Source organism: Lycium ferocissimum, unplaced genomic scaffold, assembly GCF_029784015.1.
Source record: "Lycium ferocissimum isolate CSIRO_LF1 unplaced genomic scaffold, AGI_CSIRO_Lferr_CH_V1 ctg11890, whole genome shotgun sequence".
Classification (NCBI taxonomy): domain Eukaryota; kingdom Viridiplantae; phylum Streptophyta; class Magnoliopsida; order Solanales; family Solanaceae; genus Lycium; species Lycium ferocissimum.
The window spans coordinates 6,839-25,714 of record NW_026714076.1 but is presented as its reverse complement, the minus strand read 5'-3'; the positions used below and the strand labels follow the sequence as shown (position 1 = coordinate 25,714).

At 35.5% G+C, this 18,876-nt stretch overlaps 1 protein-coding gene across 1 annotated transcript; it reads right to left on the bottom strand.

Annotated features, from left to right (window-relative positions):
• Positions 1–15,554: 15,554 nt before the first annotated feature.
• Positions 15,555–16,655, bottom strand: LOC132041835 (defensin-like protein 19). Its single transcript, XM_059432529.1, has 2 exons — positions 16,535–16,655; positions 15,555–16,039 (listed from the first exon to the last, which is right to left on the bottom strand). Exons 1-2 carry the CDS (start codon positions 16,593–16,595, stop codon positions 15,840–15,842), a joined length of 261 nt encoding a protein of 86 aa, XP_059288512.1. The 5' UTR covers positions 16,596–16,655; the 3' UTR covers positions 15,555–15,839.
• Between the last annotated feature and the right edge of the window lie 2,221 nt (positions 16,656–18,876).

Genomic DNA, 18,876 nt, shown 5'->3' with positions numbered 1-18,876 from the left:
GGTGGATTAAAAATCATGACCTACTGGGTAGGATTTCAACTCCATCAACACGAGAAACTTAGGGTTACAACTCTATCGTAATCTGGAATTAACTCCCATAATCCCTCACCCTTACAATAACGCTATGCAACCTAGGAACTAACCCTCTTCTCTCTTGCAATGCTCGATTGCAAGAACTCCACTTTACTAAGCTGCTAGCCAAGGACCAGCAGCAATACCTAGACTGCTCCTAGCTTAGTGTACCACTCAAAAGCTTGCGGAAACACATTTTCAACAAGTACACTTTGAGACTTTTTTAAAGCACTACAGACAGCTTCTTTAGCATAGAAGAGTAGGTTTACAATTTAAGCACAAACGAACAAAGACTCACAACAATATAAAGAACTTAGACTAAATCTTGTGTCTGGATCAGGTTCTTCAACTTGTCGGTGACTTTGCTCTTGAGAGATCTTGAGAACTTATGTACGCTTTGCATGATTTAGATTGGATTTTCAAGTCTACTAAATATGTTGCCATATGTATATATAGTGGGAGCATGTGGGGTGAAAAGAGACCACTCTTCAATTTTGACCTAAAGCATGGGTCAGCTCACTATTGTACTTTCATGCAACAAGTGGCTCGGCTTTACAACTATCTATGCCGACAGTGCAAGGTGTACGGAGAGTAAATTACAGACTAGGTCTCTTATCTGGTTCTGAAACAGTTTGACAATCATCAAAACATGAATGCACTTGGAACTATCAAATCCACATTACTAAATTTTGAGTGAAATTCAAATGCATTTTTGATCCTAGAATAGTCCATTTGATAACTGGATCCACCGGTTCACCCTCGGTGCTGGTCCCACCTTCGAAGCTAAATTATATTAATATAGGTATTGTTAGAATCGTATGACTACATAGAATCTTATTTTGATATTATTGATCTTGAATTCTTGATAAATTACCATTTTGACCCTCGACTATTTTCACCGCATAGAACCATTTTGCCCTTTGGGTACCTTTAGAATTATATGTTAACGTAAAATTTATAATTTCTAGACTTTGCTCATTCTGAGGAACTTCAAAAAGGGAAGACTCGTATTTGATTGTTCATGGATCCTACTCGATATCAAGGTAGGTTACAGTCCACTTCCTTAAACTCCGGTTGGAGTGCGTACTTAGTCTATAAATTCTAAAAGGGTATTGGGTATGATGGGGGTCCCACCTTAGTGATTGCGATGAGCACTTGGATCGGTACCGGTGTATATTGTTGGATAGTTAGTATAATGGGGAAAGCATGTTAAGCGTTCTGGCATGTTTATGGGAATAGATCCACTTAGGTTAGTATGATTACTGATTCTATAGGCTATGATAGCCATTATTGACTATTACTTGTTTGGTTCAATTAATTTCCTCATCGCTCCTTATCTCACATAATTGTTGAATTATATGATTTGAGTCCATGAGTTAGCATATGAACTAGCTTGATGATTATTCTAGAAATTCATGTTGTTGTTGTCATGGAGTATTATGCATTATTGCTCAGTATTTTAATCATTTGAATGAGTTATGTTTACATGAGAATACGAGATGGTATAAGGACCAGAAAAGCAAAGGATTATGTTCTCACAGTCCAGTGGTATAGCCGGGCGGTATTGTGAGTGTCATAGTTCAACTGTAAAATCAGGCGGTACAGTGAGTGGTCACAGTCCAAAGGTAAAGGACCTCGGGTGGTACGGATGACAAGTATGGTTATATGATGATTTTGAACTTGTCCACAACTTTTGGTGAGGTTACAAGAGTTTCAGATGGGTTTGAGCTTTGTCGCGCTCGTATTCGATGTTTTTTCCGTAGGACTTTGGCTAGAAAGGGTTCCATATTTATCAAACGACCTTTGTTTTGTGTGGGGATTGAACCATTAGATCCGTATCGTAATTACAAAGCTATAGCAAAAGGATCGTCGTGTTTCGCCTCCGTATGAGGAAGTTATGAATATTTTTGTGCGAACTATTCCAGCAAGTCCGTTGTAGCGGGCTCAGGGTTGCCACAGCAGACATGGTGACCACCGCAATAGACATGGTGACTGCCACATTGACCGACGGGGGCAGAAAACCTTATTTTTATATTCCAACTCCGAACCATTACCCACAAGACCCCAAAGTCAATTTTCAAGAGAGAAAGAGGCAAACTTCATTTCATTCATTGGTGAAAGCATCTTGAAGGGTAAGTCCCGATCTTTATTTGTTCCTTTTTCCTTTCTTCTTCAAGTTCCATGAATAGTTTAAGGTCCATCAATGGTGGGTGAAAATCTTAGAACCCAAAAATTGATGAAACCTCCAATAGTTGAAGGGTTGGGGAGATAACAATAGAAAAGCATTCACAAGCACTTTGGGTAAGATTCTAACCTAGTATTCATTATTTATTGTTGATTATCATCGTCTCATAGTCATCCTACAAAATAATTGCGAAGAACTAATGGTTTAAGAACTCTAGGGCTAAAAAAATAAATTTGGATATCTTATGATGAATAGAATTCCATGAAATTAAGATTGAAGGTTAACTAGTTGATGGGTAAAATAATTGTGCGCTAAATTTTCTGTTTTACCCTCACGAACCCAGAGTCACATTACAGGGGTATTTTGGATATTTTTCTAAAAGTATACCAATATGGGTATTGTTGGCTATGTTTTCTGATGTAGATTAATTATTTGATAGACGTTAATCGTTTCAAGGCTCTCCAAAGAGGAAGGCAAGGCTAAGGTTTGACGATTCGAGACTGTTGTTCGACATTCCAGGTAGGTTACGGCTTACTTTAGTTAGACTTTGATTAGCGAAACATATGTATTATGTCGAATTGACCGGAGAAAGCATGATTAGGTCTTCGGACATGGTGTTTTGGTTGAATATTAGCTAGGTTGGTATGACTTCTGATTTTGTGGGCTCGTCACCATTACTTTATGTACTGAAATATGAGGTGTAGTTGCATTCATACTGTGGCGATTCGGGATGGATTTCTATTAGGTTGATTGTTGTTGATGGTGGCTCATTGCCCAGTTATCATGATTAGACTTATTACCTAAATTGTCGTGTTGTACTCAGTTCTCTCTTATTGTGACACATATCATCGGAGAAAAGAAGGATAATGAGTTTAGACTTGAATTGTGATATAAACTTATGACAGTACATAGATGAAAACTTGATGTATGATTTATTGTTGATGATAATATATAGAAAAATGGAGCATCTTGGTGATACAAGACTTAGTTGTGAGGCGTACTTGTTATATGTGGAACTAAAGAGGGACATAGACTCTTATGTTGGTTGAGACAGTTTGTATGATTCATTTCATGGATGAATTGATCTAAGTCTTGATATGACTTGTGGCTTTGTGACTTGTACCTTCACTGTTTCTTTATTGGTTTGCATTGATTTACCATGTTTACACTCATTTATGCATTCATACACTCATAGATGATGGAAATGGTTCGGAAATGATTCATGAAAGACTTGTGGCATGATGCCTTGTGTTTGACATTGATATTGCTAATTGTTCATAGTCTATACATACTAATGAACTGGAATACGTTGATACATACATTGTGATGTGAAATTAGGGAAGAAGTTAATATAATCTTCTTATTGAACTTGTGATATATTTGATGACAATTGTGGTGAGAAGTTAATATGATCTTCTTGATGAAAATGATAAACTACTTGATAATCGCTCATTATATATATGTATATACATACATATATATATATATATATATATATATATATATATATATATATATATAATCTCTTTGCTGAAGAAGTTTTTCAACTTCTGACATGGTATATGGACCTGAAGATTCTCGAATTTGGTTATTACCTTGGACTTTTGGTTTCTCAGGGGCTTCATTGATCTAATCAATAATTTGAGACCTGATTTTTGGATCTTTGATAATCTTTAATAGATCCACTAGGTTATTTCCATCTAAAACCTTGATATTCAAATCTTTAAACTGAGAGAAAATATTATAAAATTCATCCTCTCCCTTGTTGCCTTTACTAGTACAAGGCTGTCCTATTTGACATTTTGTGCATTTTTCATCTGAATCCGAAGAAGTATAACTTTCATTCTCAATAATCCTAAGATCTTCATCTGAAGTAGATTCCTCTGGTGCATCTTGATCAGAACCTGAAATTTAGAAGCAAATTCAATACTTCTACTAATAGTAATATTTTTTCCTTTTTCAATATTATGACCCAAAAACCTGACTTTTGTTTGAAAAACAGACATTTTTGGTTTGGATATAACCAACCCATTTTGAATAATGATTTTCTTGAATATATCAAGATGTTTAAAATGCATTTCTATACTATTTGAAAATACTAAAATATCATCTATATAAACAATGATAAAATTGTTGTAGGGCATGAAAATATCATTCATAATTTTTTGAAATTCTGAAGGGGTATTTTTTAATCCAAATAGCATAACATTCCATTCGAATTGCCAAAAAGTTCATGCAAACCCTAATACTACAAACCCTAGCCTAGCCGTAATATGGCCACTCCGGCCACTGGTCAGCCGTCGTTGGCGGCTGACCAGCCTCTCCCTCTTACCTCCTCAATCATATTCCCACCCCTACCTCAATCCAACCTTCCCCCTTTATCTTCTTCTCAGCCAAACCCTAATCCTTCAAACCCTAACATAAACCCTTCTAAATACCCTACTACTTCTTCAAAAAGCTTTGCCAATACCTTAATGGGTAGAGAGAAATCATACAACGGAAAAGCGAAAGAATGTGAACCTATACCTAGGAAGAATCTAACGTATATTGATGGGGTTCCAATGGTGAAGTGGACCGAGGTGAAATCAAAAGAATGGAGATATTGGAAGACCTTCAACATGCAGTAATAGGCAAGTTTTCTCATGGATGGCCTGAGTTGGAAGACTTACGCAACATAATACCATCACAATGTGGGTTAAAAGGAGACTGTAAGGTTGGTTTATTTAGACCAAGACATGTATTGATCAGATGCTCATTGATGGAAGATTTTATCAACCTTACGTCCAAAGGTGCATATTATTTGAAGGCTAAAGATGGTTTTACTTATCAGATGAGGCCTCTTATCTATGATTCTAAGTTCAAGGTGGATGAAGAAACATCTCAGGCAATGGCGTGGATATCTTTTCCAAACTTATTACCTACTTTCTTTGTCAAAGAATCTTTGTTTACTATGGCTTCTTTGTTGGAAAGCCTTTACAGTTGGACTTGGCAACCATAAACAAAACTCGACCTAGTTGTGCTAGAGTCAAGGTCCAAGTTGATCTTCTTGCTGAATTACCTAAGTTTCTTATGTTGGAAATAGAGGATGAGGATACAAAAGAAATCAGGAAGATGAAAGTCAAAATTCAATATGATTTCTTACCAAAATATTGTACTGAATGTAAGATTCAAGGCCATGATAGAGATGAGTGTAGAATCCTTCATCCAGAATTGAAGAAAACAGTTGAGGCTATAGGCTCAGATAAAGGGGTGAAGGATGCAGCAAATCAGGAGGAACAAACTGTGCTGGATAAAGGCAAGCATGAGGCACGTAGATGGTACCATGGCAGAAATTATCATATGGTGAAGTTTGTCCCAAAAACTAACACTTCTGATAAGGGAAGCAATGTTGAGAATGCTGATGCAAAGAATAATGGTGATTCAGAAGTACAAGTGATGGTGCAAAACAAATTTGATGTTTTAAACACTGTGGAGGAAGGTGGATACCAAGTACAAGTACATCCACAGCTGAGGGGGAGAATTCTAATGCAGATGGCAACAAGGATGATCAAGGTAATCAGGTGGAGACCAGGCTGAATAATGCAGATATGGAACAAACAAATGTGGATAACACTACACAAGTTTCCACACAAGGTCAGCAAATAAATCAGGAAATTATGCCAGGCAGTACTCAGGAAGAAGAAATTCAGACTGATAAGGTGGAGGAAAAGGAACTGAATACAGGAGAAAGGCAACAGGAAGATGAAGAACAAGGGAATATTGATGGAGACTCTTGTAAAAAGGACTGTGGCAAAGAATCAGTTGAAGGAAATCATGAAGGCACTAATATACAGCAGAAAAGAGAACAATTTTGAGGCAAGTAGAGATGCCAGACAAAGAGGAGGTGCAAAACCAAGATGTTCATCCTGATCATGATGAACATGTGGCTACTGATGATACAGGATTAGATGGAGTTAAAGAGGCTACAGAGGGTTCTCCCTCAGTGATAATAGAGGCAACAACTGTAGAGGCCACAAGTGACAAGATGAAGGAGCAGATGTATGTGGAGCAAGATACAGATCCACCAGATCAGTCCTCCTCAGAAAAGGAAATGGTGATTTCACATAATGAGCATCAACAGGTGACACTTTGTAGAAAGTCTTTCCCAGTCAAAGAGCTTCATGACCTGATCTCTCATAATATAGATGTATTGGAAGTAGAGGAGGATGTCAGAGATCTCCATGAAGAAGACAAGGAGGAGAATATTAACCAAAATAAGAAAAACATTCTTAAACAGGCTGATATATCTCCTAATAGCAAGTCTAACAATAAGGGTCAGAAGAAAGGCAAGAAGGGTGCTATTGACAAGCAAATTCCACTCAGGGTGGTACCAAAGAGGAATGCTACTAAATCTAATGTTAAATGATGATAAAATCATTCATTTGGAACATTAGGTCAGTGAGGACACAAAAAGCCTTTCAAAGGGTACAAATGTTAAACAGGCATCACAAATTCTTCTTGATTGCTCTCATGGAACCATTTCAACATGTCAGAACAATAAACCATTATAGGAGGAGGTTGGACATGTGTTTAGCTAATGCCAACTGTAATGGTAAAATCTAGTACTTTGTGGTGATAATATAGATGTAGAAGTTTTGATGGATTCCCCTCAGCAGATTACTTTGAAGCTGTTTTTACAAGATTTGAATCAGCGCCTTATTACTACTTTAGTTTATGCTAAATGTAGTGCTTCTGAAAGGCTAGAGTTGTGGGAGGATATCTATCATCTTTCCAATACATTATCTTGTTCCTGGTTAATAGGAAGAGACTTTAATGTGGTTCTGAATGATAAAGAAAAGATAGGGGTAATCTTATTCGAACTTCGGATATAGAAGATTTTGCCTTTTGCATAAACTCTTGTGATCTTGAAGAGGTAAACTTTAAGGGAAGTCCATTCACTGGTGGAATGGAAGGGCGATGAAGCATGTATTTTTGAGAGATTGAATAGGATGTTGGTGAATTCAACGTTTCCGGACAACTTTGGAAATATTGAAGTGGAACATCTTGCAAGAACTGGATCAGATCATGCTCCACTTCTGTGTACCTATGGTGATAAGCAGCAGAATCAGATCAGACCTTTTAAATTTCTAGCATTTTGGATAGAACATGCATCTTTCCTGGATACAGTCAGGCTGAATTGGTCCACTTGGGAGCATGAGGATCCTTTCATAAACTTCAAAAGCAAGATGAAAAAGCTGAAAGGAGTGTTATCCAAATGGAGCAGGGAAGTATTTGGGGATATATTCAAGCAACTGATCATAAGGGAGGAAATAGTGAGATTAAAGGAAGAGTTGTTTGAAGAAAATCCAAGCCAGCTTAATAGAATAGTTTTGTAGAAAGCTCAGGCTGAGACTAAAAGATACTTGCATTATGAAGAAGAGTACTGGAGACAAAAATCAGGCCTGGATTGGTTTGTAGCTGGAGACAAAAATACTAGATTTTTCCATAATCTAGTAAAGGGAAGAAGGAAAAAACTGCAGATCAAAAGAATTCAAAACTCGGATGGTACATGGATTGAGGATGATGACCAAATGGCGAGATGAAGGCGTGCAATTTTATTCTAAACGCTTTTCACAAGAAGAGTTATCTAGAGATGAAAATTTGATGTCACACATTCCTGTTTTGATTGATCAAAATAGAAATGATCTACTGTGTCAGATGCCTAGTGTTGAGGAAGTCAAAAAAGTTGTTTTCAACCTTAGTGGTTCAAGTGCTAGTGGACCTGATGGTTTTCCTGGAATTTTCTATCAGACATGTTGGGACATTATTAGCTTGGATGTATACAAGATGGTGGTGGATTTCTTTCAGTGTCATACTCTTCCAAAGTCGATTCTCACACAAATCTGGTTCTACTACCAAAGAAGGAGTTGGTTCAAAGTTACTCGGACTTAAGGCCTATAAGTTTAAGTAATTTTATCAACAAAGTGTTTGTCAAGAGTGGTTCATGATAGGTTGGAAGGTTCGTGCTACCGAGTTGATATCTATTAATCAAGCGTGTTTTGTGCAAGGTAGAAGCATTATTGAGAATGTGTTCTTGGCACAGGAAATAGTGACAGATATCAGAAAAAGGGGCAAATCAGCAAATGTTGTAATCAAATTGGACATGGCAAAGGCCTATGATAGAGTTTCTTGGTAATATTTGATAAAGGTACTCAGCAGAATGGGATTTTCTAGTCAATTCATTGACATGATTTGGAGGTTGATTGCAAATAATTGGTATTCCATACTTTTCAATGGTCAGGCCAAAGGATTTTTCCATTCAACCAGAGGTGTCAAACAAGGTGATCCACTATCACCTGCACTGTTCATCTTATTAGCAGAGGTGTTATCAAGAGCTCTAAATGCGAGAATTTGACAATGCTCGAGTATGTGGGCTATGGCATGCCTAAATGGAGTCAAAATGTGAATCATCGGCTTATGTAGATGATACTATAATATTTGCTTCTCAGAAGGAGTCATTGAAGAGAATTATGAAGATACTTTGCGGATTATGAGGCAATTTCAAGTCGGTGATCAATAAAGGCAAGAGTGCCTTTTATATGCATCACAAGATTTTTGGTGCACCGTCTCACGAGTGGAGCGAGATTACGGGCTTTAAAAGGATCAATTCCCATTAAAATACTTGGGTTGCCCTATATTTCATTCAAGGAGGAAAAAGGTATATTACAATGAGCTCATCAAGAAGGTGAAAAACAAGTAAAAATTGGAAAGGAAAATTACTCTTTTGGTGGAAAAGCGAGTTCTTATAAATAGTGTGCTTCGAGTATTCCAATATACATCTTTTCATTTGTTGTTCCCACAAAATACACCATAAATGAGCTTCATAAAATCGTTGCAAGGTTTTACTGGAGTACTAAAGAAGAAGGTAAAAGTAGGCATTGGTCCTCCTGGGACAAGGTCTGTTTACCAAAAGAAGAAGGAGGATTAGGATTCAGATCCCTAGATGATGTGTCTAAGGCCCTTTTTGCCAAATTATGGTGGAGATTTAGAACATCAAATACATTATGGTCAGCCTTCATGTGGAATAAATATTGCAAGAAGAAGAAACCTACAGAAGTGCAGTGGAAAGGTGGATCACAAGTGTTGAAAAGAATGCTAGAATCAAGGGATCAGGTGGATCAACAGATATGGTGGGAACCTAGAAATGGAGCATGTGATGTATGGGAAGATAACTGGACTAAGCTTGGGTCACTCAAACATGTAAAGCCTCCGCATTTTCAGATTGACACCGGCGTTGAAGAAGTGTCATACTTTATGACGGCAAAAGGGTAGGATGTACGAAACCGCATAACAAGTTGCCAAGTAATGTATGTGATCATATCCTACAAGAGTTGAATATTGTGGAGCTTTCGGAGGAGAAAGATAAAGCCTGGTGGATGGCTAGTACTACAGGAAATTTCACTATAGGGAGTGCTTGGAATTTGCTCAGGAAAAAGGCTCAAACATCAGCTCACTTTTCAAAATTGTGGTTCAAAGGAGTTCCATTCAAAATATCATTCTTCCTTTGGAGATTGTGGAAGTTCAAAATCCCAGTGGATGATGTATTAAAGAGAATGAATATCAGCATTGTATCTAGATGTAGATGTTGTCGAATCCTCATCGGAGGAGACGATTCAACATCTATTCCTAACGAGTGCATTTGCGGCGAAGTTTGGCAATATTACAATGTTCTTTGTGGGGATAATTGCTCAAGGATTCGATTCATCGGACAATAGTGCAATGATGGCACATGCAAGTTCCTACAAAACTCAAGTCGATTATGCAAAGACACCGATTCATATGCGGCAATTATGGAAGAGAAGAAATACCATCATGCATGGGGTAAGATGAATAAAACAAAGGTGATAAATGGGATTAACTACAATCTACAACAACCGGTGAAGACATTATATCCTTGGCTAAGAAATATTCCACATGATTGGCCTCACATGGTGAAATATTTGGAGGATTACGGGGTGCCTAGAATAGGATATAGGATGGTGCAATGGAAGGTTCACGATCTTTGGTTGGTTCAAGTGCAATACGAGATGGGGCTTCTAGGGGTAATCCGGGGTTGAGTTCAGGTACTTTCTACGTATTAGAGATGAGGTTGGAAACCCGATATATCTTCAGGGCAAGAAGAATAGGCGATACAACTAACATCACGGCGACCGTAGCTATCTTTTGGATGGAATTGAGTTCCGTATTAAAAATGATGCGGTGCTGTAATGATTGAATCGATTCTTTGTCCATGATAAATATTATTCAAGGTGTATGGGAGATTCCATGGAAGATCGATGGAAGTCAAGATCAACTTTTGGAGGAACAAGGGACAAGTGCGCTTTGCTCATATCCTTAGGGAAGGCAATGCACTTCTGATTTTTTAGCTAACTTGGTTTTTGATTTTGCGAGTACGGTTCATTTTCAGTCATTTGCTGAGTTACCAACAAGTGCAAAGAAGATCCTCAATAGTGATAAGATGATGATGCCTAACTTCAGAAGCAAGATATACAGAAATAGAGAACCAGACTGAATTCATATGCATCTGATCTCTGTAGACATGTCAACAAGTGATCACACAACAGTTAGTTTTACAAGGGAGTAAAAGTTCATGATAACAGCTTCATCTGATTATTGTAGTCCTGGTTGGATGACTAAGGTTATCCTTGTTAGTGTGTGGTATTAACAGAAATGTTCAGCCTACTATCAGGATCTCCTTAGTTATCTAATCCAGCTATAAACATTCAACCTAACCTCATGAGTAAGAGTGATCGGGCATATTGGACGAGAAAGGACAAAGCAACCATGAGGAGCTTCATACCACGCTTCTTCTTGATAGTTTCAGTGAGATTAGATACCAGAGCACCTGGTGAGAGCTTGAGGTGACTGACAATGGCATCAATCCAAAGGAGGAGTGTTCTTGTTTGTAGTTCCTTCATTGTTACACTTAGCTGTTTAAACAAGTCTTAGACTTTTCTTTCATTCCTAGGATAGAGTAGTATAGCTTTTTTCAGCTTTCTTTCACTTTGCTCTGTAAATATCTTTGATTATTTTTAATAATATCCAACAGCATCAGGCTGATTGGTTTTGCTCAAAAAAAAAAATCCATTCGAATTGCCCAATGGGGACATTAAAGCCAGTTTTATATTTATCTGCTTCGGCAATTTGAATTTGCCAATATCCAGATTTCAAATCAAACTTTAAATATATTATGGCATTATGAAGCCTATCTAATAAATCCTTTTTATTTGGAATCGGATATCGAATCCATTTCAAAACTTTATTAAGAGGTTTATAATTTATAACTGATCTTGGAACTCCTCATTCTTATTCAGCATGTTTATTAACATAAAAAGCAATGCATGACCATTGGGATTTTGAAGATCTTATAAGACCCTTTTATAAAAGAGAAGAAATTTCTTTTTTACAAAATTCCAAATATTCAGAATTCATCTGACATGACCTTGCTTTTGTAGGAATATTTCCTTCAGAAAAATATTCTTCATATGGAAGAGTAACAATATGTTTTTTCTGTCCCAAAATGCATTAGGATGATCACTACATATTTGTAATGAAAACTGATTTTTTATAAGATTTATTTTTTGCTGTAATTTAGGATTTTGCAAAATTTGTTCAATATTAACAGTATAGATTTCTTGTGGCCGGGTCCACCTTATCATCTTATCACTTCATCTTTGATTTTCCTCGATCTTTAGCTGAGCTAGAAGATTCTTCCTACTGGCTCTTGAATTAGGCCATGAATTGTGAAAAGTCCTCTGTATTATTAGGACTTTGAGATTCTCCTACTAAGCATGTTTGCTCTGCATCAACATTCTCATTATATGTGGTGTTACCAACTGATGCCATTGATATGTTTGAAGGGATTTCAATATCCAGATTTTTTATTAAATCCTCTTTGAATTCCTCCATGTATGCTGCTATCATCTCTTCTTGGGATATAACTCCCTTTCGCATCTAAATCCTTCCGGTAATGTGCTAGAAGGGGCTCGGAATTTCTTTTTGCTGCCTGGAATTGATTGAATCCCTATAGCTGGCTATAGTGGTTTCAATCTAGTCTATTAACTCTTGGCCAGAAATGGTGTCATCGGCACATTTTTGAATTAATTTTTTCCAAAATTTCGTATAAAAAATTCTGTTAAGACAAGGAATATGTTGCGGGGTATAACCCGCTTTCACAGACCATTTCATAATCCATGTAATAGAAAATTCAATGAAGAAATATTAACAATTCCATCAAAGAATGTATGATTTGTTTCCAAGTCTATTATCTTGGGAGAAACTTCAACCCATTCAGTATATAAACTTTTGAAGGGTTCTGGTAAAACTTGGATGGTTGGACCATAATAAATCCACCATTGACAAAACTAATTTGGAATGCCTTTTTATAAACATTGGAACATATTTTAATACACCAAGAATGTTTTCTATTATTATTTTCATATAGAAGGACTTTATTAAAGCCTTCAACATAATCACAATAATTAAATTTTACCGGGATCTTTTGCTCAGGGTGGATATAATTCTTTTTCTTAAGAAAGCTCATTCCCCATTCTGTTGGAGAAAAAACCTTTTTTATAATAATTTTTGAAAAGTTATAAACTTTTTTGCTATTAGCAGGGTAAAAATGTTGGAATTCTGTTGATCCTAAGGAAGAAAGAATCAGCTCATAATTCATTCTATACTTATAAGTACAAGTAGCGTATGACGCTGTATCAAAATACCTTTGCATTATTTGCCAAAGCTCATCCTGCCATCGAAGGTCTTCATTTTCAAGGAGAATTATTAACTTTTTGTGCTCATTTTTATCATATGAGTCTGTGTCCTTGTTATCATTTTTCAGTGAGAGCATCAGAATACGAAGGTGGCATATTATCCTTCTTCTTCTGGGATTTTAGAATATCCAAATAGTGTTGATATGTAATTTCTTCCTTGCTATTACTGGAAGATCCTACAATATTATCAGCTATTAGCCTTTGTTAGCCTTTGTTACCCATTTGGGCAAGAACAGTGCCTCGGCCTGTCCCTTTAGATGTTGTACCTCTATCTCCCCGTCCTCTATTAGAGTTGGGGCTAAACTGCAGCCTCATCCAGCAAATAAAATATATAAGAGTTATGAACTCAAATATTCTCTTGTGAGAAAATCAGGGAGCCTATTATCTGTCCCTTTTTTATAATGAATTTCAAAATCAAAAGGTGCCAATAAAGCTTGCCATCTTGCAAACATTTGTTTAGAAACATCATGCTTGCAGTCTTTATTAAACATAAACTTAGCTGCTTGGCAGTCAGTTTTTATTAAAAACTTCTGATTATATAAATCTCCTTGGAATTTAAGAACACATTTTACTATAGCAAGAATTTCTTTAGCCACAATAGCATAATTTTTCTAGCTGTTGTTCCATTTACCAGAATAAAATTGAACTAAATACTCTTGTTTATCATCTGGAGAATATTGTTTTAAAATTCCTCCATAACCAATATCAGAATTATCTGTTTCAATAGTCTTTTGCCAATTAGGATTGGCTAAAGTGAGACAAGAAAGGTTATTAACCCTTTTTTTAATTTTACGAACAGTATATACATATGTATGTACATATATACATATACATACATAAGTATATTGTATACATATGCATATATACATATACATACATATATGAACATACATATATACATATATATATACATATATACATATACATATATATATATACATATATGAATATATATATATACATATACATATATATATATATATATACATATATATATATATACATATATCACCCCCTGTCAAATGTGCCCAAAATCTAGGTCACCCCCTTTCAAATGCGCCTTTTCATATATATACATAAATCTAGGTCACATCAAGATATATACATACATATATACATACATATATACATATATATATATATATATATATATATATATATATATATTATCAAATATTATATATATATATATATATATATATATATATATATATATATATATATATATATATATATATATATATAAATATATATATATGGGGCGCATTTGAAGGGGTGATGTGACCTAGATTTTGGGCACATTTGATAGGGGGTGAGGATGTGGCCTAAGTTAAAGGCTCATGATCCGAGGTAAAATTCCGGAGCGAGGGTGCATGGACACCATGGGTCCCCTGCAGGTCATGACTATTGGGCAAAGATAGCAAAACATGTGTGTACACGAGTGATGAGTGACTGAAGAGTGAGGTATTTGGCCGGTGCATTGCATTGCATACACTTTATCATATTTTGCATTGCACATCATTACATTTTATTCTGCATTATTATATGCTCATTTAGTTTTGATTTTGATAGGGTTTGTTGAATGCCTATTATGATATAGATATGATCATTGACTGAGTGAAATTGTGGGTTAGTTATTCTACCTAGGGTCGGAATTTGGACTTGTGATTATCAGGTGAGATTATTGAGACTTGACAAACTTGTGGTTTAGAAGCTTCATCTTAGGCTGAGACTCAGATATGGGATGTTTTGTGACTTGGATTTGAGTATTAAGTGCTTATTTGTTTATCTTGTTTATTTTATACTTATATGCGTGAGCTAATCTTAGTCATCTTAGTCGGCCTATGATGCTTATCGGTACATAGTGTTCGTACTGATACTACCTTGCTGCACCCTTTTTGAGTGCATTGTGTTCAAGAGATTTCATCCAGACCACATCTCTAGCTTGGAGCTAGTTAGCTTGATCGGATCCGAGGGTGAGCTTCTATCCGTGCCATGCAACCTGAATATCTCTCTTTCCAAATGTCTACTTTCATTCCAGACATTATTTGTTATTATATTTGAGATAAACTTCATTCTTTTGACGTTGTTGGTTAGAGTGCTTGTACAATGACTTTCAGATGCTGGGGATGTAATAGTTAGACTTTCGCACTTGTATTATTTATTATTTATGACTTGGTAGACTATTTATTCATTCACTTAGTTATTAATTGTTAGAGTATAAATGATTAAAGAAGTTGAAATTGACTAGTGATTAATGGCTTAACATATAAGGGTTCGCCTACTAGTGATAATAAGGTAGGTGCCCGCACGATCGGTAATTTGGGTCGTGACACTTCTAGCTATGATGTACTCACTAGACTACTAATGAATTACATTCGTTAGTTGTATCCGTTGTTACAACTAACGAGAGGTAACCCTCCTAAATGTTTAAAAGAAAATAGTACTAATCTTGCAGACTGCAGTAATTATCTTTTGCAGCGATGTCCTTCTTCATAACAAATATTTATTCATCATACTATAAAACATAGTTCACATAACACAAACAGAAAAGCATACAATAAAATAAAAGCAACGCCATTACCAATCAGGCAAAGCTTGGCCTAAAAGGTCAAACTAGAGCCTTAAATCAATCTAATTACATATATTATTACACACATAAAATTAACCCAACTTCTTGACGATCTTATATTTGATACATAGGGATAATTAATAGGCAGCTTCTTATTTATTTATGTAGTCAAAGCCAGGCCTTGAGACTCTGGAATATTTTAGTAGTGGCAAGAAGAGTAGCAATAACAAGCATAATTTGCCCAGTAATGCTTGTATCCCCATTTGAACTTCTTACAAATACCATATTTAGCTCCAAACCAATGCTTGCAATGTTTGATGCATTTATACGAATACTGGCAAGGCCCATGCCACTTGTGACTTTTCTTCCAACAGTATTTGGCTTCTGCCATTTGCATTTCTGCATGAATAGGAAAATTGAAAACCTAGATTAAGTACTTGGGATATATCCTAATAACTCCTAATGACACTATCTCTGTTTCATTTATGTGAACTTATTTGATTAGGCACGGAGTTTACGAGAGAATTAAAGGTGTTAGAAACTTGTGACTTTAAACATATCAGTCATTTGTGTGGCTATAAAATCATGTCATTAAGATTAAAAAGAATTTTAAAATATTATTATTATTATTATTATTATTATTATTATTATTATTATTTAAAATATTGGAAATGGCTACCCATGTTTACTCTTCTATTACCACTTAAAACTATATATAGGAAGAGTACTTTGAACTACATAATTCTATACTTCTATGTAGAATGAGAAGAAATATAAAATTATCTGCCATACCTTAAACTTGAATAAATGAAAATAAGAAATGCTGATAATGATGATTATATTTACGTAAATAGCTGTAATAAAATAAGCTAATAGCTTTAATTCTTGACTAACCAGTTGCAGCAACAAGGATGAGGCAAAAGAGGAGGGCAAGAAAAGTTGTGTACTTGGCCATAACTGCTATTTCTTGTGGCTTCGTGGTGAGAAAACAAACAAGGAAATTGTTGGTATTTATAGCATTGGAAACTCATATTGTCAACTTAATTCCGTTTGATTTGTTCAAAGATTACGTTGGATGTTTGTTTAATTATAAGATGGATAATTGAAAGGACACATCACGTACAAAGATGCAGTCGAAACCTATTTGTTTAATTGAAGAATTTGAATTGATCAAGAGTCAAGAAGACAATTTTTTTAAACCTATGTGGGGCCCATCCAAATTCGATTTCCGGTGGAAAAAGTCGTATTTTCGATAAAAGTTGTTTTACAGGGAAGGTTTTAATTCCGACCAATAGGGAGGCGCCACGTAATATATAATAAAAATAAAAAATAAAAAAGATAGGATTGTTGTAAAGGACATTTTTGGCTTTTTTCCGCATATACAATGGAAGTTGCACCAGAAGAACCATAATAGAAGTAAGGAAATGTGTCGATGGAGAAAAGGACATAAATGGTCCCTTAACTATGAGAGTAGGTTCAAAATAGCCCCTTAACTATGCATTTAACAGTTTTTATCCTTTAAGTTTGTCACAAGTTAATAATAATGGTCCCTTAACTATGAGAGTTGGTTAAAAATAGTCCTTTAAGTATGCATTTAACAGTTTTTGTCCTTTAAGTTAACCAAAAGTTAACACTTTTAGTCTTCGACAAAATATTCGTCGAACTCTGTTTGTTAGATTTTACGAGAACTAAGAAAAAAAAAGGAAAAAATTAGTGAGAAATTACATTTAGAGGTACACATTACTAAATAAAATGCCCAATACCTCGGGACAAATGCCCAATGAGTCTAGTGTATTTTACTTAGCCGAAGGACTCCCCGGTTTTAATCGACAGAGTCCATCGGTCTTTATGTTTCGAGACACTATTTTCTAACATTAACAAGTCAGTAGGTTTTTGACGTCCGTCGGTTTTGTCACGAGATATTTGGTCTTTTTTTTAGTAATGTGTACCTCTAAATGTGAGTTATCGCTAATTTTTTCCTTCTTTTTTTTCATAGCTCTCATCAAATCTAACAAACAGAGTTCGATAAATATTTTATCGGAGACTAAAAGTGTTAACTTTTGGCGAACTTAAAGGACCAAAACTGTTAAGTGCATACTTAAGGGACTATTTTTAACCAACCCTCATAGTTAAGGGACCATTTATGTTAACTTGTGGCAAACTTAAAGTACCAAAACCGTTAAGTGCATAGTTAAAGGGCTACTTTGAACCTACTCTCATAATTAAGGGACCATTTATGTGCTTCTCTCGTTGGTAAACCTCTGTATTATGGAATCATTATCATCGCTATATCTCACCAAGGAGGAACAACTATTATAAGATGAGATCAAGAATAATGGATACAATCGATAATCATATGACAAACTCAGTAGTATCATGAGAACATTAAGGACTTTAAGCTTTGGTGTCTCTAGAATTGAAATCATCATCATAATCGTCATCATTATCATCACAAAGAACACTATCAACCATATTATAAGAATCATGAAAATTATGGGCTTTTAGTGTTTCTAGGAATAGGAATATTGTGGATATCATGTGTAGGTTCACAACTATGGAATCATGCCTTTAGAAAGAAAGGATTAGCCTTACAAACCTTCACATCTTCTTAACTACTAAACATTTCCCTCCAAAGCCCGAAAAATCTACATGCAAAAGGATTCATACTAAGGTTAAGTCTTGATAACATGCTTAAATCCAAACTAACATAATTAACGAGCTAACAAAATTTGGGCAGCACTTCCCCTATTTTATCAACTTCCACCATGTTATAAAATAGTTCCCAAACAACAACCACAACATCCATAATATCATGATCAAGAAGTTTTATTCAATTTAGTCTCAAATTTATCCAAAATCCCTTTTTCAAGTTCATCTCCTTCACTTCCACACTTATAGCTTCTCCACTTTAATTATTTTTCTTTCTAGGAACCATAAACCTTTACATCAACTCAACCATATGAATAAGATGAAGAACATACCTTATAATAGAGGACATTCACCTCACTCAACTCCCTCCAAGATCAAGTTCACCCCAACTTTGAAAGGAAGCAAGAACCATCACCTTCCATGGATTTATCTTGAGGTTTTGATGTTTGATTTTCCCTCTTAATGATATAGAAAGGTGTGGAGTGATAGGGAACCTTCAATAACTCTTAGGAATCCTCTAAAAATGTGGGGAAATAAGTGTGGGAAGTTGGAATGAAAGTGAGGTCTTTGGGGATTTAAAAAGGTAG

Bases quoted from the DNA above. Each gene is read 5' to 3' on its own strand.
- LOC132041835 (XM_059432529.1), bottom strand. From the start codon at position 16,595: ATGGCCAAGTACACAACTTTTCTTGCCCTCCTCTTTTGCCTCATCCTT. The intron at 16,040-16,534 runs GTTAGTCAAGAA...CTATTCATGCAG, and splicing joins CATCCTTGTTGCTGCAACTG to AAATGCAAATGGCAGAAGCC.